The sequence below is a fragment of the Megalopta genalis genome, chromosome 1, assembly GCF_051020955.1.
Source record: "Megalopta genalis isolate 19385.01 chromosome 1, iyMegGena1_principal, whole genome shotgun sequence".
NCBI lineage: Eukaryota > Metazoa > Arthropoda > Insecta > Hymenoptera > Halictidae > Megalopta > Megalopta genalis.
In genome coordinates this window covers 1097833-1123809 of record NC_135013.1, presented here as the reverse complement: position 1 = coordinate 1123809, position 25977 = coordinate 1097833, and the positions used below count along the sequence as shown (strand labels likewise).

Genomic DNA, 25977 nt, shown 5'->3' with positions numbered 1-25977 from the left:
ACGTTTTCAATCCCCGACGATAGTTACGATTCGGATCAGCCGCTGATGATCGGGATCGAGCGAGCCGCGTGTGAACGAGTCGTCGTCGTACACTCGCGTACACGCGACAAGTGTCGAACAAACTATATATATATATATATCTGTTACGTTATATCGTTACGGAATAAACGTAAATAGGGGGGGGGGGGGTGTTGGGTCGGGGGTAATTTCGAAAGAACGGGTCTGGAGGTCGGTGGTATTAGGTTGTCGTTTTGGTGAGGACGTGGGCACGTGGACACGTACCTTACAAGCAACTCCCGTAGAGTGGCTTCATCGTCCTCCTGTATCTCTTCCTGCGTCTCATTACTGAACGCGGCGTGGCTAGGGTGATGGTGCTGGTGGTGCCGGCCGGTCTGCCTGCCGGTCTGCCTGCCGGCGGGATAGTGTCCCCGCAGCCCGTGGTGGTGGTGGTGGTAGTGATCTGTGTTGGTGGAGGCCGAGTGCAAGTATCGGGCCACGGTGTTGGTCGCGCGCCCCCTGGTCAGCTTGAGGCCGGTGCCGGGCGGTAGTACGGCGCCTGTACGGGGCTCCACGTAGGTGCGCCGCGAGGCATACTGCTCCTCCTCCACCCTGACGATGTCCTGACGTCCGCTCGATGGCCGATCGGCCGATCTGCTGCGCGATCGCGCGCTAGTACCGACGCTCTTGTGAGCCTTGGCGCGGCCGTTGACGGTGCGGCCGTTGGCGGCGCCACCGGCGCCGACGCCGACGCCGACGCTCGCGGTTCTCTCCGCTCGTTTGCTTTGCCTCCACCAGCTGCTACCGCCGCCGACCTGCGCTCCGAAATCGAGCCTTCCTCCTCTCTGCCGCCTGTCCCCTTCCCCCACCACCTCCTCCTCCTCCTCCTCGCTATCCTCCTCCTCCTCCTCCTCCTCCTCCTCGGCCTCCCCGCCGACCGCGGCACCAGCCGGCCCGGGCTCCGTGTCCTGGGACCCCGAGAGGCCCGCGATCTCTTCGTAGAGGCACTCCGAGTCCGGGTCCGTCGACACTGCCGCGCTCTGCCACAACTGGTTTATTGGCTTGAAGCCGCGTGAATCGGCCATCGTTTGAGCTACGCCAGGACACAACACAGACAATTTTATACGATCGACATCGTCCCCGTCAACGTCTTCCTCGGCTGGGACGAACTAAAGACCGTCATCATCGTCATCCGATGCTGCTTTTCCGAGGTATACTAAGAGTTAACGTGTAATCAGTTGGGGATTGTTTTTTTACGCTCTTACATATTCTCTACAGCGAGAAACACACTTTCTTTTTTTTTCTTTTTTTTGTTATCTCTCTCTCTAACTAAACACGATAGGCGGTTGTTTGATGGTGAGATGCGCTTCGTGAACGGTCTGCTTGAAAAGTTCCGGCAAAGGACGCGCGAGCGCCGAGAGTTCGGTGTGGCCTTTCTTTTCCCTAATTCGCGTTCAATTTTCCCGCGAAAATATATTATTTTGAGTGGAGGGGATACGATTGTTCGACCCTCGCGGATCGTTCTCGTAGTTTTTACGATTTTTTGAGATCGTAAAATGAAATTTACGATTTTCGAAATACGATTTATTAAAATCGTATTTTTTCGACGACTATGAAAACGAGACGTGAGTCTCGAATAATCGTAACTCCTCTTCCCAGATTTTCCATTTTCCCGCGCGAATCTCAGCGCGAATTGGAGAGAATTTACCGCACACAGTAAAGTCGGTTTCAACGAATCGCCGGTTACAGAACCCGTCGTATTTCGACCCGCGGTTTAATCGATTTGTGGACATTTAACCTTCAATGTCATCCGGAGGTCATCGTACAGCAGGTCATTAATTTCATCTCGACATCGTCTACGATACTGCTAAGTTAAAGTTATCTAGATTCGTTTAAAAATACAGGGTGTCCCGAAAATGTCTCGCAATCCGGAAATGGGAGGTTCCTGAGGTCATTCGAAGCAACTTTTTCCTTTACGAAAATGTTCTCCGAGGCTTCGTTTACGAGTTATTAACGAAAAACACTGAACAACAAGAGGCGAGCTCGGCTGGCGCGCGGCGGCCCGGCCAACGAGTGCACGGGAGCCCAGTTCCGCTCATTGGCTCGGCCGTCTCGCGTCAAATGATCTCGCCTCTGATTGGTCACTGTTTTTCGTTAATAACTCGTAAACGAAGCCGCGAATTGTATTTTCGCTAAGGAAAAAATTGCTTCAAATCACCTCAGTGATCCCCTACTCTCGGATTGCGAGACATTTTTGGGACACTCTGTATAATAGTGACTTCGTTTTTTTGCATCGAAAATCAATCTATTTTTAAAATTTGAACAATTGCAATTTCTCGTCTGTTAAATACCAATTGACTTCGATAGGAAACATTTTTTTGCCGGACCATCGGAAGAGGCTGAAAAATCGTGGGGACTGATTTACGACTCACCCTGTATATTGTATGAAATAGAACCCCATTGAAATCTTAGACTTTAAGAGAACTGGAAACCGGGCAAATCGCGTCAACCGTCGATAATATAATAACGCGAACGTCTTAGCTAGTCTGTCGTTTCTAAAACATTTTGATGGAACGGATTTGGAAATATGTTCTCGAAAAATTGCCGGTCGTCTTCTCGTCGCGCCGCTGCAATTAGCTTGACGCTGCGACAAAGTAGCGTGTCGAACGCGACTCGAATCGGGGGAGGAAAAAAGGCCTCCGTTCGAGACAGAAGCCGGGAAAGATTTGCAGAAAATCCATTCGCCGGGGCACGGCACGCGAGCAAGGATGAATAATTCAACGCAGGACGCGTTCGCGGCCGGCTCTAAAAAAGTTTTCTAATAGCGAAAACGCGGTCTCCCCGTGTTCCCCTCTTATTTTCGAAAGCCTGCTTGAATATTATCGTTCCGAATGAGGTTTGGTAATTGTTGCCGACTATTCTCCCACGCGTGTCTCCGCGGAATTACGGTGTGGCACACTACTCTATATCCGGCCGATAATAACATAAACTATTTCGATGGGGATCGCTCCGTTCGACAGGCGTCGCTACGTTCGGCGAGCGTCGGCGAGCGTCGTCTCGTCTCGTCGCGACTCGTCTCGCCTCGCCGCGCTTCACGCCGCGCCCCACCTCACGCCATGCCACGCGAAACCTCATCTCGCCTCGCCTCACGCCGTGCCTCGCGAAACCTCGTCTCGCCTCGCCTCGCCTCGCTTCACGCCGCGCCTCGCCTCACGTCGCGCCTCGCCTCACGTCGTGCCTCGCCTCGTCTCACGCCGCGCCTAGCCTCACGTCGCGCCTTGCCTCACGCCGCGCCTCGCCTCTCCACGCAGTGCCTCGTTTCGCCGCGGTCGAAACAGACGGATAAACATTGCTAGCAAATCCCACGGAGGGAAGTTGATTCGGGAACTTTTCAGACACACCGGCGGCTGCGTTCGTGTGCAAATGAACACCCTCGTCCACGTTGTGCCACGTCATTATGCAATCGATAATTCGAGGTGAAAAATTTGAGGTTTTGACGTGGAACGCCGTTTCCAACTGTGAAAACGAGTGCGTTAACGGTGACGCTGATTAGACGTGACTTCAAACTATGGTAATGATCACAATACGAAATATCAACATATATGTACACACACGTGTATATACATGCATATAAATGTATACAGGGTATCCCGTAGCATGTGGCACCTGCTTCGGGAATAAATTCTACACAGGAAAACGATAAACAGAATTTATATAATCGCGTGTTCTGTTTCACTTTGTTTTCCTCGGCGCGCTGTATTTGTTTACGTTCGCAACAAAACTCGTCTCAACTCGGAAACAAAGTCGAATGGAACGCACATTTGTATGAACTGTTTCTTTCATTGTTTTCTCGCGTAGAATCTATTCGTGAAGCGAGTGTCCCCCACGTGCTGCGGGACACCCTGTATATATGTAGAGTAATTTTCTCAAATTCGCGCTCGGAAAAATGGACGAAAGAGGACAATTTGGGGAGAGGAGATACGATTATTCGATAAAAACGGGCCGCACGAGGATCGAATAATCGTGTCTCCTCTTCTCAAATTGTCCATTTTTGGGCACAATTTGAGCGCGAATTAGGGAGAAATTACTGTCTATATATTATTAAGCACTGGTATATTAACATAATATCGGGTGAGTCGGAGCTAAACAATCGGACTTGCGACTGATACGCGGACAATAATGAAATTGATAGTATTATTACAATGTAAATTATATAGTATTATTATATTATATATATTATATTATATAGTATATTATATAGTATTATAATACTATATTATATATACTATATTATTATATAGTATTTCAATGTTCGGTTTTTGTAATTTAAAACGATATACCGAAATGCGAAAATTCTGCTGTAAATATCGTACCAGTTCGATCTTTTTCGACGTCTTCTTAGCATCTCACGCGGTAAATTTCGTCTCTTCGTAACTTGTAAAATATATCTGACAGATTCGATTGTTTAGCTTCGAGATACCCGGTGTCGTCGATGAAACAAATATAGTGACTTTCTTGGGACCTATATAGGCGTAGGTCCGCCGATATATTTTTCATTGTTGACGCGTTTCGTTTCGTGAAAATTCGATCGTTGGAATTGTCGTTCTATTTATTTGTGATTCTTTATATATATTGTATCGTTATTCTCTCTCGCTTATATATTTGTGACAAGAAACTATGATTATTCGGTGGTCTCTCGACTGAATCGAATCATCAATTTCGATTCAACAAATTTTGTCTTTCTATCATACGTTCTCGATGATCGAGAATAATCGATGATCGAAATCGATAAACAAAAGGCAAGAGATGGCGGGTCAATCGTGTTGCTATATTTTTTGTTGTACTAATTTAAAGCAACCAACGTTAACGAACGTTAACTAATTATATGCATCTCGTAAACAATTATATGTCGGAGAAAAAAATATGTCTTAGTATATTCGAAAATTTACATGTATTTTTGCATGCGCGATCGTTTAATTGTTATAATATATATGTTACATATTATATATTATATCATATTATATACATGTAATATATCATTATAATATATGTATAATGTATTATATTATACATTATATTATATAGCTATGCTACATATTTAATTGCTATTTAACATAATATTTTATTCGACCTGTTTTGTATTATTTCAAGTACAAGCTTGAAAATGACTCGCGTAAAATAACTGTAACAATCTTTCACGCAGTTGCATTTTACGGAACTTCGAATTCGTCTCTTCGTTGTCCCGAAATGATCTTTTTTCAAGCTACACCGGAACTCGGAATAAAAATTGACGAATAAAAAAAAACTTCGAACGAACAAGAGATTGCGCATTCGATTCTGGCCAATTCGATTTTAACGGGGGAACAAAATTTTTCCGGAAAAGTTCCCCGATTGATTTATAATTGGCGGCGGCGGCGGCGGTGATGGTCGAGCAATTGAAAATTCCGCCGCAATATGGCCGCGCTAACTAGCGAACAATCATCGAACACCTTGTTCTACCATTTTCCATTAACTCGTCCCGTGAACCGCGAAACCAATGCCTCGCGAATTACGCGACGTCCGATATAATAATGATTTTCCAGCAGTCGGCAATATATATATGTATATATATATATATATATATTTCGAGAAACATTTTTAATCCATTATCCCGGATTACGTTTAGCATCGAAGGTCGGGGCCCACCGAGCGCGACCCGTCGCGTGCACAATTATTGCACCGCGTTTCATTCAACCTACTTCGCTAATTAATTTCACGAGTTTTCACTTTCCGTGCGTCGATCCCGTCGTCGTTGTGTATCCCCGCGCGTTTCTTTTACATTTCGCCTCGCCGTTCTTCGGGCTGCTCTTTGCGAACTTTGCGAGCTGTCGCCCCCGGAGCCCTCGCGGAACACGCGATTATTTCGCTGTTTACTTCATCTGCTAATTAACGGCCGCGCAGCTGACGCTTTTGTGTCTCTGTGGCTCTCGATGCTAACCCGTCCACGGTTTATTTTTATTTCAGCCCTCCCCGCGGTTGTTCGCCGCCGCTTTCAAAGGAGCTTTCGCCACCGCCGACAGCTTTTTTTTCGCGGACAAAGCGCGCTTAAATTCGAAAGAAATCGGACGAACTCCTCGGTGCAACTTTTTGTAACTTTTCTACTTTTGTTACAATCACGGTTAATTCGCCTAGAAATGTTCGGAGGTCGGAACTGAAACCCGGCATCGGCGTGGCAATATAACATTAACATAGGCGTAGGACCTGGGGGATTCTGGTACACAGAATCCGAGAAATTATTCTTGTTATTATTACCCTCAAATTATTCTACTCGACCAGCAATTAATTGCCGTGTATAACATTAACATAGGCGTAGGACCTGGGGGATTCTGGTAAACAGAATCCGAGAAATTATTCTTGTTATTATTACCCTCGAATTATTCTACTCGGCCAGCAATTAATTGCCGTGTAGTACCTGTTTTTTCCATCGTCTCCGCGACGTCATCCTTCTCGTCGCGATACAATCCTACTTTCAGCATTTTCGTTTCTCCCGCCATCGCTTCCCCGCCGTTATCGTTCTCTCCGTTATCGTTCGAAGAAAAATAAAGAAAGGATTCGATCCAGCCGCGCGAACAAGCGGCAGAGCTTTTCACGAAGTCACTATATCTGTTCCACGAAGTATCCGCGGACGAACGTTTATCTTGTCCGCCGGCAATTCGACTTGACGTGCAGACAGACTAGACAACGATCCACGAACAATTCATTGCGAATTAATCAGAACGATTCTCGTGTCAATTCGCTGAAGGTCTGCCAGCAGCCGGAACCGAGGATGAACGGTGCTTTGATTAATTCACGCGAACTTCCGCCGTGGCGCGCCCTCGTGCGCCCTCGTGCGCCCTCGCGCACCCTCGCGATGCGCCCTGCTGCGCCGCGACACTCGCTGTACTCCCCCCCCCACCCCTCCCGGTTTCCGAGCAACTTTCGTGCCCGCTGACAGTTACCGTTGCCCCGAGGATAGCGGTCCGAACGACACGGCAGCGTGAACAACGAAGCCCCGTCGCTTCGACGCTGGCCAACGGAATGATTTCGTTCGTGGCAACGGACGCGTAATTTAACCGTAAACTCTTCGAAACCGCGGCCGCCGAAAGCTTCCGGCAACGATCGAAATCGCGTCACACGCAACTTCGACTTTTTCAAAACGCGGACGACAATTTAATTCTCCGAAAAGTAAAATTCTCCGATATTGTCTCTCGCCTATAAAATGGACAATTTGGGAAGAATAGACACGATTGTTCGAGCTTGTTTTCCTTAGCGAAAATGATTCCTGAGCTCATTTGAAGCAACTTTTTCCTTAGCGAAATTGTTCTACGAGGCTTCGTTTACGAGTTATTCGCGAAAAACATTGGCCAACCAGAGTCGCGCTCGGCTGGCGCCCCGCCGTCGCGACCGCTGCCGTTGCGTCGGAAGGCCGGCGCGACGCGGCATTGGCTACGAGGGCGGAGCGCCGGCCGAGCTCGCCAACTCATTGGTCACCGTTTTTCGTTAATAACTCGTGAACGGAGCCTCGGAGAAAGTTTTTGTAAAGGAAAGAGTTGCTTCGAATGACCTCAGGAATCTCGTCTTTCCGGCTGTTGACATAATTATGGAACATTCTGTAGAACGATCGTATAATCGAATTATCGCTGGCAGGAAAATAAATATAAAGATGTAAACCATAAAAATAGGTAATCGAATGTCCGTGTATTTCAATTACCGAGGGATTGCTGTAATTTCATCTCTGTAAGTTTGGATATTCTGATTGGTGCATACGTATTTTCATCGACCCGCGGTGCCGGAAATAAAATCGCGACGACGTATTACTTTTCCGACTAATATCTCGAATGGTAACGAATTTAGAAAGATCCACGGTCTAAGAATAAATATCTGTCGGCTTCGTCGTCTTCGTCCGGTGACATTTGCCTTATCGAACGTCGTCGTTGCTGACAGAATTGTCGGAACGCATCCAACAATAATACTGCAAGCAACTTTCGACAAATCGTACGGTAAATCTAAAACAATATTAAAACAGGTGTTTCATCGAACCCTGATCGAATAAAAGATTTATTACGCTCGATATTTCGCGGAAAATCGTCCGATATTTCGCGGCGTTGGTTTCGATTTCACGATGATTCGACGTCGGGTCAGCACGCCGCGGCGGCGCACAGTCATGCGAGCAATGTAAAAAAGATCAAAAAGTCAATATATATATATATATATATATATATATATATATATATATATATATGTATTTGTTATAACATAATCGTAAGTCTAGAGTCTTTATTCATTAAACAATTAAAACAAAAAAAGTAACTCTCAACAGCTTTGCGGCTCGTTTTTATAGTTACCGATTTTGTCAATAACTATAACACCCAGTATGTAATTCTTGATAAAAAATGCTTGAAATAAAAATTAGTCGGTATACAATTTTTTAAAAAATTACGATACTAGATGAAAGATTTTTTTTTTCAACAAAAAAACGAAATCGTTGCAATTCTCTGTAACATAACCGTGTATTACTTATGTACAAACCGATTCGTCTTTGTGTTCCCTTTAAACAAAATATTAACATGCTTAGATTGAAAATTAATTAGCTTGGAAGTTATGATCATTGTCCCGAACGTCCATAAAATCGTATTACTGTGGGCCGCACCGCGCTGCGTCGGATTGGAAACGAGCAGTCAGTTGCTGCAAGATCGTGCTGCAGTAATTAAGCCGGATGCCGATTAAACTGTCACGGTAACGAGCATTATTAATACAGTTCGCTGTCGTTAATCCTAAGCGAGCTCGAGCTGGACTTCGAGTTCGAGTTCGATTTCGAGATCGAGATCGAGATCGAGTTCGACTTCGAGATCAAGTTCGATTTCGAGTTCGACTTCGATTTCGACTTCGACTTCGACTTCGACTTCGACTTCGACTTCGACTTCGACTTCGACTTCGACTTCGACTTCGACTTCGAGATCAAGTTTGAGTTCGAGATCGAGTTCGACATCGACTTCATGTTCGAGATTGAGTTTGAGTTCGACTTCGAGTTCAAGTTCGAGTTCGATATGATATAATAATACATAATAACTGTATATAAATTTTTGTTTGAATAAAAAATCTCATTCGGATAAATTGTTGTTCTGTTCAACTTTCATACCATCGAATATTTACTCCGCGTCGAACGAAGTTTCACTCGTTAATCCGTATCCTTTATCCCTGGTCGGAACGAAAAATTGCGCCCAACTCTGCCACGAACGAACTCGTTGCCCGCGCGCGTTTCTTCGTGCGACCGATTTAACGCTAGGACTGCCGGGCTCTAACCGTGTATTCTTTCGCAACAGCGTTTAAATTTGATTTATTTCAGATTTTCTACGATTTCTAATATAATATATGCTGCGGCAAAAAAGGTTTAATAAACAATTTCTCATCGAGACGTTGCTATAATTTCAATAACTGCAAAATAAGAAATGAAAAAACCAGCCATTCTGACTGATTCGGTAGTTCCAGTGTTAAACGAACTCGTTTCCCATGCTTCCTTTCGCGTGACCGATTTAACCCTTTCGCAACGGGCGGATTTTCCGCCGCGGTACTTCTGCTGAACGACGCGCTGCGACATCACTGCACGCTACAAGACGCCGATCGTTGCGGAGGTACCGCAGAGGAGAACCTGCCCGTAGCAAAAGGGTTAATCCAAATAAAGTTAAACAAAATTGAAAAAAATAAGGCTATTTATCCGTTGTTGAAAGAATAATAAAGTGAATTATCTTTCTGCAGTAAGCACTGACTTTATTTGCTACAAACGATCGAACTTACGGAGGGCCACTATAGTGGCCCGCAGTGCCTCGGTGACATCTTATGGAGGGCCGCTATAATGGCCAGCAGTGCCTCGGTGGCATCTTATGGAGGGCCGCTATAGTGGCCCGCAGTGCCTCGGTGGCATCTAATGGAGGGCCACTATAGTGGCCCGCAGTACCTCCGTGGCATCTTATGGAGGGCCACTATAGTGGCCCGCAGTGCCTCGGTGGCATCTTATGGGGGGCTACTATAGTGGCCGGCAGTGCCTCGGTGGCATCTTATGGGGGGCTACTATAGTGGCCGGCAGTGCCTCGGTGGCATCTTATGGGGGGCCACTATAGTGGCCGGCAGTGCCTCGGTGGCATCTTATGGGGGGCCACTATAGTGGCCCACAGTATCTCCGTGGCATCTTATGGAGGGCCACTATAGTGGCCGGCAGTGCCTCGGTGGCATCTTATGGAGGGCCGCTATAATGGCCAGCAGTGCCTCGGTGGCATCTTATGGGGGGCTACTATAGTGGCCGGCAGTGCCTCGGTGGCATCTTATGGGGGGCTACTATAGTGGCCGGCAGTGCCTCGGTGGCATCTTATGGGGGGCCACTATAGTGGCCGGCAGTGCCTCGGTGGCATCTTATGGGGGGCCACTATAGTGGCCCACAGTATCTCCGTGGCATCTTATGGAGGGCCACTATAGTGGCCGGCAGTGCCTCGGTGGCATCTTATGGAGGGCCACTGTAGTGGGCCGCAGTACCTCGGTGACATCTTATGGAGGGCCACTATAGTGGCTTGTAGTATCGAAAGGATTAAAACATCCGAATCGCGAGGGTCGGAAATCGTGTTCACGGTTTTATGGGCATCGTGCGACGTGTCTACAGCCATCGCGTGAAAATCAATATTTTATTCGTCGGTTTCTTTGCTTGCTAGACATCGTTGAGTACTCGTTTTTCCTCGAGCGGTATTTTCCGTTCGATGGCACGCGTTAATCTGTAATTGAATCAATTTCGGATCGACCGACGCGTATCGAAGACCGAGAATCATTCTGCATAATTCTCCTACCTTCGGGAAGCGCATGATTGACGAAAGTGAATCAATAGCAAGAAGCAATCGCTTGTTGGTATTTCCGAGCTGGACAGTCTCTCCTGTTTTCCATCGCTTGCTATTTTTAATATGCACAGATTATCGATCTCCTAATTTAGTTTAATAATAAGGTTATTTAATAACATCGATAATATTAATAACATTGATAATATCAATAATAAGGTTATCGTCAATTTATACCCTCGCAATGGATCAACGATAAGGTTATTTAATAACAATCATTGTAATAACGATATAATATATTAATATAGAGGATGTCCCGAAATTATGGTATTTCCGGGAAATGAGAGGTTCCTGGGGTCATTTGAAGCAACCTTTTCCTTAGCGAAAATGTTCTACGAGGCTTCGTTCACGAGTTATTGACGAAAAACAGTGACCAATGAGAGACAAGCTCTCGGCTGGCGCGAGGCGAACCAGCCAACGAGCGCGCGAAGCTCAGTTCCGATGATTGGTTCGCTCGCCTAGCGCTAAGCGACTGCCGCTGCGTCGGACGGTCGGCGCGATGCGACATTGGCCGCGATGGCGGAGCGCCAGCCGCGCTCGCTCTCCGATTGGTCGGCGTCTTTCGCTAATAACTCGTAAACTAAGCCTCGTAGGACATTTTCGCTAAGGAAAAAGTTGCTACAAATGACCCCAGGGACCCCTCATTTCCGGGAAATACCATAATTTTGTGACATCCTATATATTAACATATATTATATAATATATAATATTGTATAATATATTGTATATTATATATAATATAATATAATTGTAATAATATATAATTATTATATAATACATGTAAAATATATTATAATGATATATACATAACATAATAACATAACGCGCGAAAAAAAGTATTGCCGTTCGAAGAAAATGTATGTAACAAACGATTCAACTTTGCAGCCGCGGGACGCGCGATGGTTTATTGTTGCTCTAATTAAAACTGCGACGCGTAAACGCGTTCTGCCTCGACCGGTTTAATAAAATCCAACAACAAGTGGACATCTTGGACGCGCGACGTTTCGTTCTCGTTAGAGACAATACGTTAATACATTGCGCGCGGAATTCCGCGCGAAAGATCGGAACGGGAGTTTGAAACGGAACGGTTGAATTCCAAGCATTTTTCGCGTGGAAGCGATGATCCTTTCTTGTTCTCGGAAATCGTCGCGTTACGACGAAACGAAATCGTGACACGTCCGACAGACCGAGACAAATTTTCTGTACAAAGTAGATTCGCGTTTCGAGAACAGAATTCTCTCCAATTGTTCCTCGGCTTGTAAACGAAAGTGGACAATTTTGGGGAAGAGAAGATACGATGGTTAAGGTTAATCGAATTATTAATTAATACGATAATTCTGAGGGACAATTGGAGATGATTTACTGTATTTGTATAATATTACTATTAAATATCCCGTAAAAAATATTATTTAACAGAATATAATATTTTATCATATATTACTTATTGTATTATATAAAATTATAATAATATTTTATCATATATTACTTATTATATTATATAAAATTATAATAATATTATATATATATATTATTATTATTATTATTATTTTATAATATAATAATTTTATATGATATAATCAGTGATATATTATTTAAGTATAAATAATAAACAATTGTAGCCGAACTAACGTTATCGTTAATGCGAAACTATTTCCAAAGTAGTAAACTAATTATTTTTACTAAATTAACATCGATTTAAATAATTATTTATTCTTAATTATTTATAGAAAGTCGGTTCTTTCAAAAATTGCGAAGGCCTCGTCGAGATCGATCGAGAGATCGATGTTTCCTCGAGCCAGTGCGAACGTTCGCCAGTCCGGCCGTAGAAACGTTTCGACAACGGAAAAATGAAACGCGCTCGATAGTCCCGAGATGGAAACCGAGAGCGTGCCGAGCTCGGTGAACGCGAAACCCGACTGCTTCTTGCCGCGTGTGTTACGAGATTCAAAGCATGAAATGTATTGTGCGAATTGCGAATGTTTTTTATCATTATCGTTACGGTCTCTCGTCGCGGAACGGTTTCCGCGACCTTCCCGCGTTCCCGGCAATTACCGGATTGTTAAGCCGCCTAGTCCCGGCAGATTAACGATCGCACGTGCACGCGCGCGCACGTCCGCGCGTGTACACGTGTCACACCGCCACGCAACGCTTAAATCTCGCGACCTCGCGGGCTCCGTGTATGTACCACGCGTACAAGGTGTTCGTTCGAGGCACTCTCGATCCGATTACAGTAATGTCTCACACTATCTGTCGCCGGGACCGAATTCTAAAGTGTCCGAGAGTAATACGCAGGAATTGATTTCTTCGAGCCTCGCGGCTGGCCTTTATTGTTGCCGACACCTCGTGAGAGGGAGAGAGATAGAACGAAACTCGAGTCGAGCGAAACTATGTTGTATACTATGTATGCGGTCAGTATCAGAGACAGCCGGTGTACAACATTGTAACGATAGAATAAAAACGATGACTTAACTTTTTTTATTTCTAATTTCTTATACATGAAAATTTTTTTAATATATTGGTCACATTTTTCCAATAAAAATGATACCAAACACGACACGCTTTAGACCATTCTTATTCGTTATACATGATAAGTAACTTATTTTATTTGCGAAAAAAGCATTACGAAAACCGATTTTTAACATATGAAATATTAGAGGCAAGGTCGAAGAAGGTATGTACGTATGTTTTTCGAAAGAAAATATCACCAAAGTTACGCTATTCGAGTCGACGTTAGACACCGAGAATAGGAAGCTTTACACGGACGGGAGACAGAAGGAAACGAAGAGACGGCCGAGAATGAAGAGTTCCATGTTTGAAATTTGCTGGGACGGGAGAAGCAACATCATTTCGAGGACGAGCCTACACGTGGAGGCTGTAAAGGAACTGTTTTCTGTACATTTTCCATCGACCCTGGAATTTTTAAGATGTCGAACATCGAGAAAGAACACGACATTTAGCAAATTTGAATATGAATTATTTACAAATTAATTTTTTTTTACATTATTTGTTACGGCATCGGTAAAGTCGACAACTTTGCCTAAACTCTTTTCCACCCCACACCACGCGCATCTTGGCAGTAAATCACGTGCAACGTCTATCGTCTTTGATTTTGTCGACAGAGATATCTGTCCAAACTATATCGTGTTTGGTCTCATTTTAATCGGAAAACTATCAGCAATGTGTTAAAAAAAAGATCAGTGTTAAAATGTTAAAATTAAAAAAAGTTATGTCATTGCATTACGAGTTGTCTTCCGGGAATTCGAGTCAAAGGAGCCGCGGCGCGTGCCGCAGCACACGTGTTCACCAACACCATCGAACTTTAGCATAGCGAGAAAATCGATGAATTAAAGGGCCGCAAGAAAATAGATAAATTTCAGGGCCGTAGCAATATCTCGGCGTCGGGATTGGCATACTCGAGTTACGCCGAGAAGAGAGACATTACTGTATCTCGGGTTCCATACATTTTTCGTGAGAAACATTAACGATTTATCTACCGGCAACTGTTTACGATGGGCACTGTTGTAAGCAGTTGGCTGTGTTCGGACGAGTATACTCGTCGTGGCTCGATTCTCGCGACACATACAGGTGCGCCCTCTGAAAAGATGGCGCCGCAGTCAACCGATTAAGATCGACGACCAATAGGTGGCAGTTTTTTGGGAAGTGTCTCGAAAGCGACAGCCGTTTCGTTCGCACCTTTGTTTCATTATTTGGATTAACATTGTGCGATGACTTCGTCTGAAATTATTACTTAGAAGGAAAATTGTCGAGCTTCTCTCTTGGACGCAGCAAGATCGTCGAAAAGTCTATAAATAAATGCAGTGAATTCTCCCTCATTTTTTCTTCAGCTTGTAAACAAACACGGACAATCTGGGACCAGGAGACACGATTATATTATATTTGTATAATATTTTAAATTAATTAGAATTTATTTTTTAAAAATTTAGAATGATTGAAAGTGTAGTTTTAAAGAATGTTTAATTATAATTTTAAATTTTAAAAATTTTAATTTAAATTTTTATTAATATTATAAAAGTTAGGGGTAATTTATAGCATTAATTTGATTTCAAATCATATTTGTATAAAATTTTAAATTAGAATTAGAATTTATTTTTTAAAAATTCAGAATGATTGAAAGTTCAATTTTAAAGAATATTTCATTATAATTCGTCGCGGCTCGTTTTTCTAGTCGCCGATTGTCAACAACTACAACAAAATAAACTATAAAAGATACTATAGAAATAAATAATCGTATCACTTCTTCTTTCCTAATTGTCCATTTTCGTTTGCAAGCTGCGAGACAATTGGATCGAATTTACCGTATTCAGAATGTCAAGCTTTCGAACGAACACTCTGTACACGCACAGTATATGTATAATGTTATGTATATGTATATGGATATGTATATGGATATATCCGGTGTAATTATGAGACGATTCGCAGGTCATCGAGTGAATCGCCGGCGCAAATTGGCGAGCAATTAATAAGAATAGTCGGACTCACCTTAGAGAATTCGCAAGCCATCGTGCTCGACGATGATAGTTTATCGCGCCACGACGTTTCTCGTGCCTCCGACTCTCGGCTCCGGCAACAACAGAGGCAGCAGCAAGCAGCGGGATCAGCAGCAGCAGCGATAGCCGCGGGGGGATCGGTCACCAGTCAGGATCCCTATTAGAACGCGTCGAATAGAATCGTTCGTATTTTTCTTTTCCTCCCGATCCCGACAACCTCTCTCTCTTTCTCTCTCTCTCTCTTCTCCGCGTCGGGCTTGTCCACGTGACCACCGAAGCGTGTGCAGAGAAGACGAACGACGACGATGACGACGACGGCGACGAAGTCGCGAAGCTAACCGCATACGCGAACGTGAACGTAGGAGTGAGAATCGATCGGGATTTCCAGGCTTTCCGTCTCCGATCGACGCGATAAAACGACTGGTCACGTGGCGGCTCCAGGAACCACTCGATTTTCCTCTGGCGCACCTTCTTCGCTTCCGGCTCGACCAGGGACCGTCGTCGTTATTCTACGAACCTGCAACGCAAACGGAATTTCATGCATCAATTTTATATTAGAGAGCACATATTAAACTTTCGTGGTATCGTACTGTCCGCTATAAATGCGCAGAGATATCTCTTATATTCGATATTCGAAGGTTTATTTTTCTAATATCCTGATAACAAGCGTTCTACAGGATGTTGTATGTCTCGCAATCGGAGAGAGGTGATTCCTGAGGTTATTTGAAGAAACTTTTTCCTTTGCGAAAATGCAATCCGTCGCTTCGTTTACGAGTTATTGACGAAAAACGGTTGACCAATGAGAGGCGAGATCGGCCAGCGCGAGGCGGCCGAGCCAGTCAGCGGAACTGGGATTCGAGCGCTCGTTGGCCACCTCGCACCAGCCGAGCTTCCCTCCTCCCATTGGTCACTGTGTTTCGTTTATAACTCGTAAACGATGCCGCGGATCGTATTGTCGCTAAAAGGGTAAATTGTTAAACTAATTATGGAACACCCTGTATAATAAATACAACGCAACCGCACAATGTTACTTACGCCAAAAAATAGAGGAGGTCGTTCTAAGGTTATCTGTAGGAGGAATAATTATTTATACGAATTGTACTACATAACCTTAATTTCGTTTTGTTCTTTGCAGATAGTTTATCCAATGAGAAACTTTACGTGAAACCAGAAAATATCTTCGCATACAAATTAACAAGGAATTAACAGATTTAAACAGGTCGGATTGTCTCCGATGCGTGGAGTAAAAGAGTTGTAAATCACGATTGTACACGAAGAAGAAGTTACGAGAAGTTTACTTACAATTTATTTATTCTCACCGAAGCGTAAAGGAGTACAATGAAAGGCTGAGAATGCCTTGTGTTCCTAAGATACATACGTGTGTTACACGTCCGCCAGCGTGTTTCACACGTACGCGGAATGTACGAAGAAATTGACGCCGTGCGAAAATTAAAAACGCCACCAAAAACAGGCAAGAGCATGCATCAGCCGAAAGGAGACAGAGCAGATATAGAACCGCGTGTATATGATGAAACTTCCGCATTTTCCTCGTAAACACGGCACCTCTGAGCATGGGCGTCATTTCATAGCATCCCAGGAGACTTCAAAGAAATAGTAATTGTAAGACCCCGCCGCACATTCTAAGCATTTTTGGTTCGCGGTGGCGGCTTGAAAGACATACTACAAAGTAACCTTCGGGTCTTAAAGGGATAAGTCACTTTCCGTAACAAACTGCTGCGAGCATACCGAAGCGAATATTAATGAAAGATGAATTACCGAAGGAGAAAGAAAACATTTCTATTATATTCTTCACAGAAGATATTTATATTATATAATTATACAGGGTGTCCCAAAAATGTCTCACAATCCGGAAATGGCGGGTTCCTCGGATCATTTGAAGCAACTTTTTCCTTTACAAAAAATTTCACCGAGGCACCGTTAACGAGTTATTAACGAAAAACAGTGACCAATGAGAGGCGAGCTCGCTGATTGGCTGGGCCGCCTCGCGTCAGCCGTACTCGATTCTTATTGGTCACGGTTTTTCGTTGATAACTCGTTAATGGTGCCTCGGAGAAAATCTTTGTAAAGAAAGAAGTTGCTTCAAATGACCCGAGGAACCCGCCACTTTCGGATTGCGAGACATTTTTGGGACACCCTGTATTTACTATTATTCGGGATTGGCCACGCGGACCGCTGGACAATCATGGCGGTCGCCGCCGAATTCGGCGCGACCACATACAAAATCATAATGGCGCGAGGTTCGACTGTACGCGATGCACCCTAAGAGGGACAGGGCCTGCCATCTCTAAGCGAGTAGCTCACATCATTACGAGAGCAATCCCTTTGTTTATGCGATATATCCGCGCGGCGAATAGTAAGGTTATGCATCTCGGCGCAACTGTAACGGTCGAACTCTCTCTCTCTTTGCAAGTGCCTTGTGCATTCGCTGCTGCGATAGTATATTGTTATTTTTGTTACATTGTTCGTTATCATTGTCGAATTATTAAGTTTATTCTTATCTACTACACAAGCGAATTACAGTTCATTTAGCGAGCAGATAGTTTACAAACAGGTAATTCTCTTGCGTCGTGCCATTATTGCAAGCAATTATTTAACTATATCTTTTAAATTTAGTGCTTTGCGCTAAATTTCATGGAATATTTAGAACGCGAATATCACGTTGTCCGCTATTGGATGGTGAATTGTGAATTTGGATCGCCGAATTTTCAAGATCGTATGAAAAGTAACAGAAAATAGACACCATTATCTGGCTGCTCGTGTCAAGGTTATATTATAATTTTATAATTTTTATTATTATTAACTTTAATTTATATACTTTACATTATTATTTTACCATTATCTAGCTGCTCGTGTCAACTTTATATTATAATTTTATAATTTTTATTATTATTAACTGTAATTTATATACTTTATATTATTATTTTAGCATTATCTAGCTGCTAGTACATCTTGTTGTCCACTCGACGATAGGCAATCGATGTCGAAAAATTGGTAATTCGACGAGAAAACGAATACAACACGGATGGTCCCGATAAACGAGTAAAATATTTCCGAAATGCCATTGCGACACGATAGTGACTATGATAGTAAGATTACCTAATTTGTCAATGTTCCCGGCGTTATTTACTTAGCTCGATAATGCGTTCACACGATTGTCTAACAGCACCCATCCACGAGCGGGTTTCTTCCTATCGGGCGTAGTCGGTGTAACGAGCAATTTAGCGGTAACGACGGAAAGCTGCTCCGCGCGGACCATCGTCTCTAGAAATTGCACCGATAACGCTGAACCATCCAGCTCGATCAAAGTCGCTCAACATCGAGCCGTGTGTCCCGGTGTCCCACGTGATCCGCAATTCGATCGGACCGCTGTTATCCGATACGATGAAATTCACACCCGAATCCCGGATTATTCTCCGAACGATCTTCCGATAGTGTTGCAGAACCGGTTAACGCGATCGCGGTGAAACCTTGAGAGAGCCTCCGGAACCTATTGTTTGCCGCGAGAAGCTCACGTGATCGCTTCGAAGAAAGAAGCTGCATCGTAATCGAAGCTGGTTTATTTAGTTCATACATATATATTCGATCGATAAATAATAAATAGTTCCTGGTGAATAGTAAATTTTATTCTAAATCGTATTTGAAGTGCTTCGAGCACACTGGAGCAACTGTTATTTATCGATTTTCTGTGAACATTATTGTCTGAATATTACAGTAATGTCTCTCTTCTCGGCGTAACTCGAGTATGCCAATCCCGACGCCGAGATATTGCTACGACCCTATAATTTATCGATTTTCTTGCGGCCCTTTAATTCATCGATTTTCTCGCTATGCTAAAGTTCGATGATGTTGGCGAACACGTGTGCTGCGCCACGCGCCACGGCACCTTTGACTCGACTTCATAATGTCATAACGTAATGACATAACTTTGTTTAATTTTAACATTTTAACACTGATCTTTTTTTTAACATATTGCTGATAGTTCTCTGATTAAATTGAGACCAAACACGATATATGTACGCCTTTTGGACGCGTTTTCAATTTAAAAAGGAATTTCTATTGAAAACTTATTTTGTAATTCGAAACAGATAAGATCCGACATTTACTCCCGCAGGCTCTTTCGTGCGATTCTTTCCGAGTATACTATCGCGTCGATTTTCTTGCGTATCTACTGTGATGTTTACTATAATTACGACAAAGGAATCTCGACGCAGGTAATTTTGCGTAACCGTCCGCTGTAATTGGTACGCGTTAATCGTGCGCATACGAGCGTAGAACGCTAAGCTCGATGACTACACGATTCGATGTTGAAATACAAGGAGATCCTATCGAGGATTCGTTCTAGCCTGAGGGATTCGCAAGAGAACCTTGGAGAACCAGAAGAGATATCTGGATCGCGAGATGATCTAGATCGCGCTCGGATCACAGATCGTCGACTAATACAGTAATGTCTCTCTAATTGACGCCCAGATTGCACACAAAAATGGACAATTTGGGAAGAGGAGATACGATTATTCAATATATTAAAATCTATGAACAAGTTTCGAACAAAAATGTAACCTCAAATTTTGTAAATCAATTCAGATCAAACGACGATTATACCTGTAGCTGTTTTTTCGGAATTCTTGTAAGAAAAGACTTTATTAGAATAATTTCTAATATGTCAGAAATATGGCTCGCACGAATGCAGATGTATTCGGGACTCGTCCATACCAGTCATCGGATGGATGCCGATATACAGGACGTCCCAAAATTATGGTATTTCCGAGAAATGGGGAATTCCTGGGGTCATTTGTAGCAACTTCTTCCTTAGCGAAAATGTTCTACGATGCTTCGTTCACGAGTTATTAACGAAAAACACTGACCAATCAAAGACGAGCTCGGTTGGCGCAAGGCAGCCGAGCCAATCAGCGGATCCGGGCTTCGCGCGCTCTTTGGCTCGGTCGTCTCGTGCCGATCGAGCTCGCCTCTCATTGGTCACTGTTTTTTGTCGATAACTCGTGAACGAAGCCTCGTAGAATATTTTCGCTAAGGAAAAAGTTGCTTCAAATGATCTCGGGAACCCCTCATTTCCCGGAAATACCATAATTTTGGAACACCCTATATATCCGGCGCTCGGCCACACAGGTGACCAGATGGATGCCCGATATATCCGGCGCTCGTACTGGAAGGATTTAATTTCGAGCGCGTCTTCGATCGCGAAATCGAAGCGCAACAGCCTAAAGAGAGATCCGTGCGCCGAGCGAAGCAACCGGTGATTTCTAAAGCGCCGCAACGCGGAACGAAATCGCGGACGGCGGCGGCGGACAACAACCGCAGAATTAATTGTGAAAGCGAAAGAACCTTGTTAGAGAACCGGGGAACAAGATCGAAGAAAGGGGAACGGGAGAAAGAGGCATTCGTTTTTTGTAGCGTCTTCCGCGGCAGAGCCGGCTGAAAAGAATGCGAACACGGTGGAAATCGGTCGCATCGCGCGAGAAGAAAAGCGCGCTTCGCTCCGTTGTGAAAACGCGTTGAATGCGTGTTCGCACAAAAATGCCCGGCTAACGCGTAATTACGGAGTGCAGATGTAATTTCCAATACAGCCTCGCCGCGGCGAATCGCGAGAATCGCGAGCGTCGCGCGGGCCGTTCGCGAGAATCCGCGCGCTCGCGGCGCGGCGGCCTCTGATTATCGGTAACGGGTGTCGCGAAAGTAACAGCGGAGCGGGGCCTCGTCTCGTTACAATTAACCCACCGCCGGAAGCCTATTAATACATTTTTATGAATAGGCGCTCCGCTGGAAAGAGAAGCTCCGATGGAAAGAGACTTCGGATTCTTCTCCCTTGCAAACGCTTTTCCAAAGGAAAATACGCATACCTCGCCGGAAGAATCGGCTGAATCGAGAATTTTAAGGGAACCGTGACTCTTCTCTGCCGAACAATTGTCGACGCGGGAACAATCTCTGGCTTCAAGGGAAAACCCGGCGTGTCGCGATCTCCAATGTACACCTCTTTGCGCTCGAAGCTGTTTTAACGTCAGAATAATCGTGGTGTGTGTATGCACTTCTGCCGCCGATGCGTTGTTGTCTCATTTGAGGATGATGCTTACGTTTTGATAGTTTTTATTCGACAAATGAAAGCAAACTTATCGGAACGTTTGATCCATAATTTTGATTTTGTAGGAATTCGAACGATTTCTAGTAATTTTGTTTTGAGGCACTATTTTATTGCATGGATTTTGGCACATAACCTATAATGTATAATAATAATATATAATATAAAATATACATATATATATTATTATTATTCGTATATTATACAAATATATATATATACTTTATTGGAATAAGAATATAGCTTACCTGTAATTTCGTTTTGCAAATAAAGGAAAAATAGTTCGCTTAAATGTCTCTATAAATATAAGAATAATAATAATAAAATATATATAATAATATATATAATATAAATATATGTAATAAATAATAATAATAAAAGTGTATAACTTTCGTCTAGAATTCAATTTAATAGAATTTATTTCAAATTTAATTCAATTTAATAAAAGCGCACAACTTTTGTCTAGAAATATAATGGAGAACGAACAATACAATTTAACAGAGTAGATTTCGAAAAGTAAATTCGAGAGACGAGTCGTTCGCAAAGACAAATAACATTTCGGAATTTCGATCGAGTTTCGCACACGTAGCCGGCGGCCGGCAAGTTTAGGACAAGGATTTGTAATTTAGATTATGCATATTTCATGTAATTGCTACTTGCCCGTATCGCGTCCCCCCATAAATATGTAAACGAACGATTCATCAGTTATTCCACTCGGCACGGGAACCGCTGCGCATTACGACGATCATTATATTAATCGCGTTAACGATACCACTCTATAAACTCCTATCGTCGCGAAATGAATTTTCGTATTACGACAAAACGATCGTAAATACAGTCGCAATTAAGAAGCGTACCGTTTAAACAAAATGTATGCACGTGATTTCGAATGTGCAACAAGTGAAGATATTGTTTGAATCGATTTTATGGAAAATATAATCAAATATTAAAATAGTTTTGCTTTAGAATAAAAACTGTTATTTTTTGCATCATATTTTGTACCGATTTCTCTGTAATAAATAAAACTACTAACGCGCTTTTATCCTAAAATTCACATCCCGCGAGAGAGAGAGAGAGAGAGAGAGAGAGAGAGAGAGAGAGAGAGAGAGAGCCATAAACTTTTGTTCATCTCCGTGCATAACTTCCGCCATAACTTTTCCTACTTTCTCCGTAAATAAGCAACCTACTTTGCTTGTTCCTCAAATGAAAATTTTCGCACGTACAGCCTTGGGTTCGCTGAATGCGAAACTTATTAATGCTGAAATATGTCGAAGTTCGAATATTTTTGTTTCACCGTATCTACTGTGTTATCTGCTACGTCACGAAATGTATAATGTAAAATGTATAAATTATACGTATATAGAAAAAAAGTTGTATATACATAAATATAAATAAATATAAATAAACTTTTATATATATATATATATACGAAAAACCGTGACCAATAAGAATCGAGTACGGCTGACGCGAGGCGGCCCAGCCAATCAGCGAGCTCGCCTCTCATTGGTCACTGTTTTTCGTTAATAACTCGTTAACGGTGCCTCGGTGAAATTTTTTTTAAAGGAGAAAGTTGCTTCAAATGACCTGAAGAACCCACCACTTTCGGATTGCGAGACATTTTTTGGACACCCTGTATATTATAAGTTATGTGCCACACTCCAATGCAAAGACAGTAAAATGGTTCTTTAAAACAGAAATATTACTTTTCGTCGCAAAACATATCAATTTACAATAAATTGTCCCTAATTGCCCCCACCCCAGATTTTGTACACAAAAATGGACAATTTGGAAAGAGGAGGTACGATTATTCGAGCCTCGCGGCTCGTTTTTATAATTGTTGACAATCGGTAACTATAAACTATAACTATCGTATAAAAACGAGCCGTGAGCCTTAAATAATCGTATCGCCTCTTCCCGCGAATTGTCCATTTTTGTGTACAATCTGAAGGTGAATTAGGGAGTAATTTATTGTATTCGATGAATTGTTCGAACGACTGAATGGCGAACGCGCGGCGAAACGAACAGTTCTCGGCGAAAGGTCACCGGAATCTTTAACTTTCGCTTTCCGGGTTTGCCGTCGGTAATTACCGAATCAAAATCGATGGCCACTCGAGCGACAACAAAGAGCTAGCCCTGATTAGTGCAGGACCTTTACCGAAATGTAGAACACACCGATGTCGTGCCGGTATTTGTTGGTCGTAACTTCGAAACCCACGATAGAAACCAAAATAATAACAATACCATAATATAATAATAATAATAATAATACCATAATAATAATAATAATGCCATAATATAATAATAATACCATGATAATAATAATGCCATAATATAAAAATAATACTATAAGAATAAATATACATACATATAGTGACCCACAAAAGTGTTCGTACACCTTTTAAAATGCAATAACTTTTTGAAAACCGAACCAAATAACTTGAATGTTTTTTAGATGACCAAAGGTCTAGTCTACTAAACGATGATAAAAATGTTTTTTCTTTTAATTTTACTATTACCTGGAATAAAAAGAGAAAATGAAAAACCCTCGTTTCCTAACTTTTTTATCTGAGCCTGTAACGAAAATTTAAAAAAAAGCGTTTCTTAGATCTGGGTAACTTAAACGCGTGCTGAAAATGTGAACGAAATCGGCTAACCCAGAAGAATTTAACCCAGCTACAGGCGTTGAAGGATTTTAAATATTGCAGATTGATCAAAATCGATTGATAAAACCGCAATTCTTTTTTCAACATGCATACAAGTTACCGAGATCTACGTAGATTTCGGTGCTGCAAGAATTCCCGTATTACGTCGATTTCAGTTTATTAACCCTTAGAGGACCAAAACTATTTATTTCCAGTTTACACACTGCCAAGTCCAGACTGTTTTTCAGACGAAGAGAAATTTTTTACTGAAAATTTTTCTATCAAATATAGAGAAGAGATATTCATTTTTTAAATAAAACTTCGTTGATATATTTTCATCGAAGCAATCGTGCCATTCTTCCAACGTTTCCTGACAGATTTTACGGTTTTATTGATTTCTGCCGCGTGTATGGCGGCATTGGACCGTTTAGAATTAAAATCGTACCGGTTTCGAGTGGCTGGATTCAAGTCGCCGCCGGTGAGCTCCTGCGTCGATTCGTAACTCGCGGTCAAAAGGTCCGTTGACATATGGACACGCGTCGGACCGGCGGACGCACTGGTTAGGTACACAGGAACAGTTTCAGTCGACGAGCACACAACAATGATCACGAACACGACCGCGACGATACGCGGGACGCGTTGTTTACCGGGAGACGACGACGACGACAACGAGGAGCGATCGCGTGCCGATTCCAGGGCACGGAACAACGAAACCGAAAACGAAAATTAAAACGAGAACGGGAACGAAAACGAGCGATGAGAACGACTCGGCGGGGCTCGCGCTACTAATGAGACCGCTCCAGTGTTTCGCGTCGATGATTAAACGAAATCCGAAGACTTGCCCCCCTCTTTCTGCCGCCGCCGCCGACTGCGACTCCGGCTCCGACTGATCTCTTTCACTCGCTGTCCTCGTTCCGAACAGCTTCTCGCACCTTGTCCTTCCTCGGCGAGCGCATACGTGCCTGTCGGACTGTCGTCGTCGTTGCTGTCGTCGTCGTCGCGTCGTTGTCGTCGTCGTCGTCGTCATCGTCGCCGTCGTTGTCGTCATCGCCTCGCCCCGCCTCACCCCGCCACGCGTCGCCTCGCCCCGCCTCACGAATTTCCTTTTGCCGTCTTCTCTTGGAGCTCGGAGCCCAGCTCAGACCAGTCAAAGAACAAATCGACTCGCCAGAACGCCCCCACCAATCGCCCGAAACCGTGCGGACGATGGAACGTGGCGTTCGCGCAACGCCACAGCTGGCCAGATTTCAAACGGAATTCTAACAACGAATGTACTTTTTTTTGACCCTCTCACTCTCGAGCGGTGACACCAAGGCACCGCTAAAAATTGTTACCGCAGGCTCTATAGTGAATTACAATTGTTATACAGTGGGTGTAAAAAGTATTCGTACACCTTTTAAAACAGAATAACTTTTTTTATAATTGCGGACCAAGTGGAATAAATTTTTTTGGGACGATAGAGGGATTTAGTTAACCAGACGATGACTCAAAAATTATTTTCAAAAGTTGCAATTCGATGCAAAAAAATGATGTTCTTTCAACTTTCTTATCCGAGCCAGTAACGAAAATTCGAAAGGTTTTTCGTAGGTAATTTATGCGTGTGCTGGAAAATTTCATCGAAATCGGCCGACCTTGACACGAGTTGTAAGCAATTAAAGATCGCGAAGAATCGCAGTTCTTCACGAATTTCAACGAAAAGCAGATAATTTTTGCATCATTTTAAGAGGATTGTCACCGGTTGGAATTGCGAAGGAAATTCTGAAAGTGGCTTTTTTACAATTTTTGTGTATCTAGTATTTACATGGAAATTCGCTTTTGAAAAC

At 43.2% G+C, this 25977-nt stretch overlaps 1 protein-coding gene and 1 long non-coding RNA gene across 25 annotated transcripts in view; one reads left to right on the top strand and one right to left on the bottom strand.

Annotated features, from left to right (window-relative positions):
- The window catches only part of Glut1 (Glucose transporter 1), a 93279-nt gene that overhangs the window by 50574 nt on the left and 16728 nt on the right, over nucleotides 1–25977 (bottom strand). For 18 of the 21 annotated variants that reach the window (XR_013032567.1, XR_004491136.2, XR_013032565.1 and 15 more), the window contains exon 1: nucleotides 283–1082. Coding sequence is in view for 16 of the 21 variants with exons in the window: in XM_033476824.2 (XP_033332715.1) it covers nucleotides 283–1082 (800 nt within the window). In the remaining 5 variants the exon portion in view is untranslated. Of the gene's footprint in view, nucleotides 1–282; nucleotides 1091–15392; nucleotides 15918–25977 lie in introns of those variants that run through there. The other 3 variants (XM_033476918.2, XM_033476934.2, XM_033476772.2) reach the window with 2 other exon arrangements.
- Nucleotides 1069–24054, top strand: LOC117224271 (uncharacterized). 4 transcript variants are annotated; one of them, XR_004491171.2, is made up of 4 exons: nucleotides 1076–1208; nucleotides 3393–3568; nucleotides 16536–18185; nucleotides 18348–24054. It is a non-coding gene; the product is annotated as an uncharacterized LOC117224271 (long non-coding RNA). The 4 variants fall into 4 exon arrangements; XR_013032595.1 differs by having other exon boundaries at nucleotides 16536–18507; nucleotides 18585–24054; XR_013032592.1 differs by having other exon boundaries at nucleotides 16536–24054.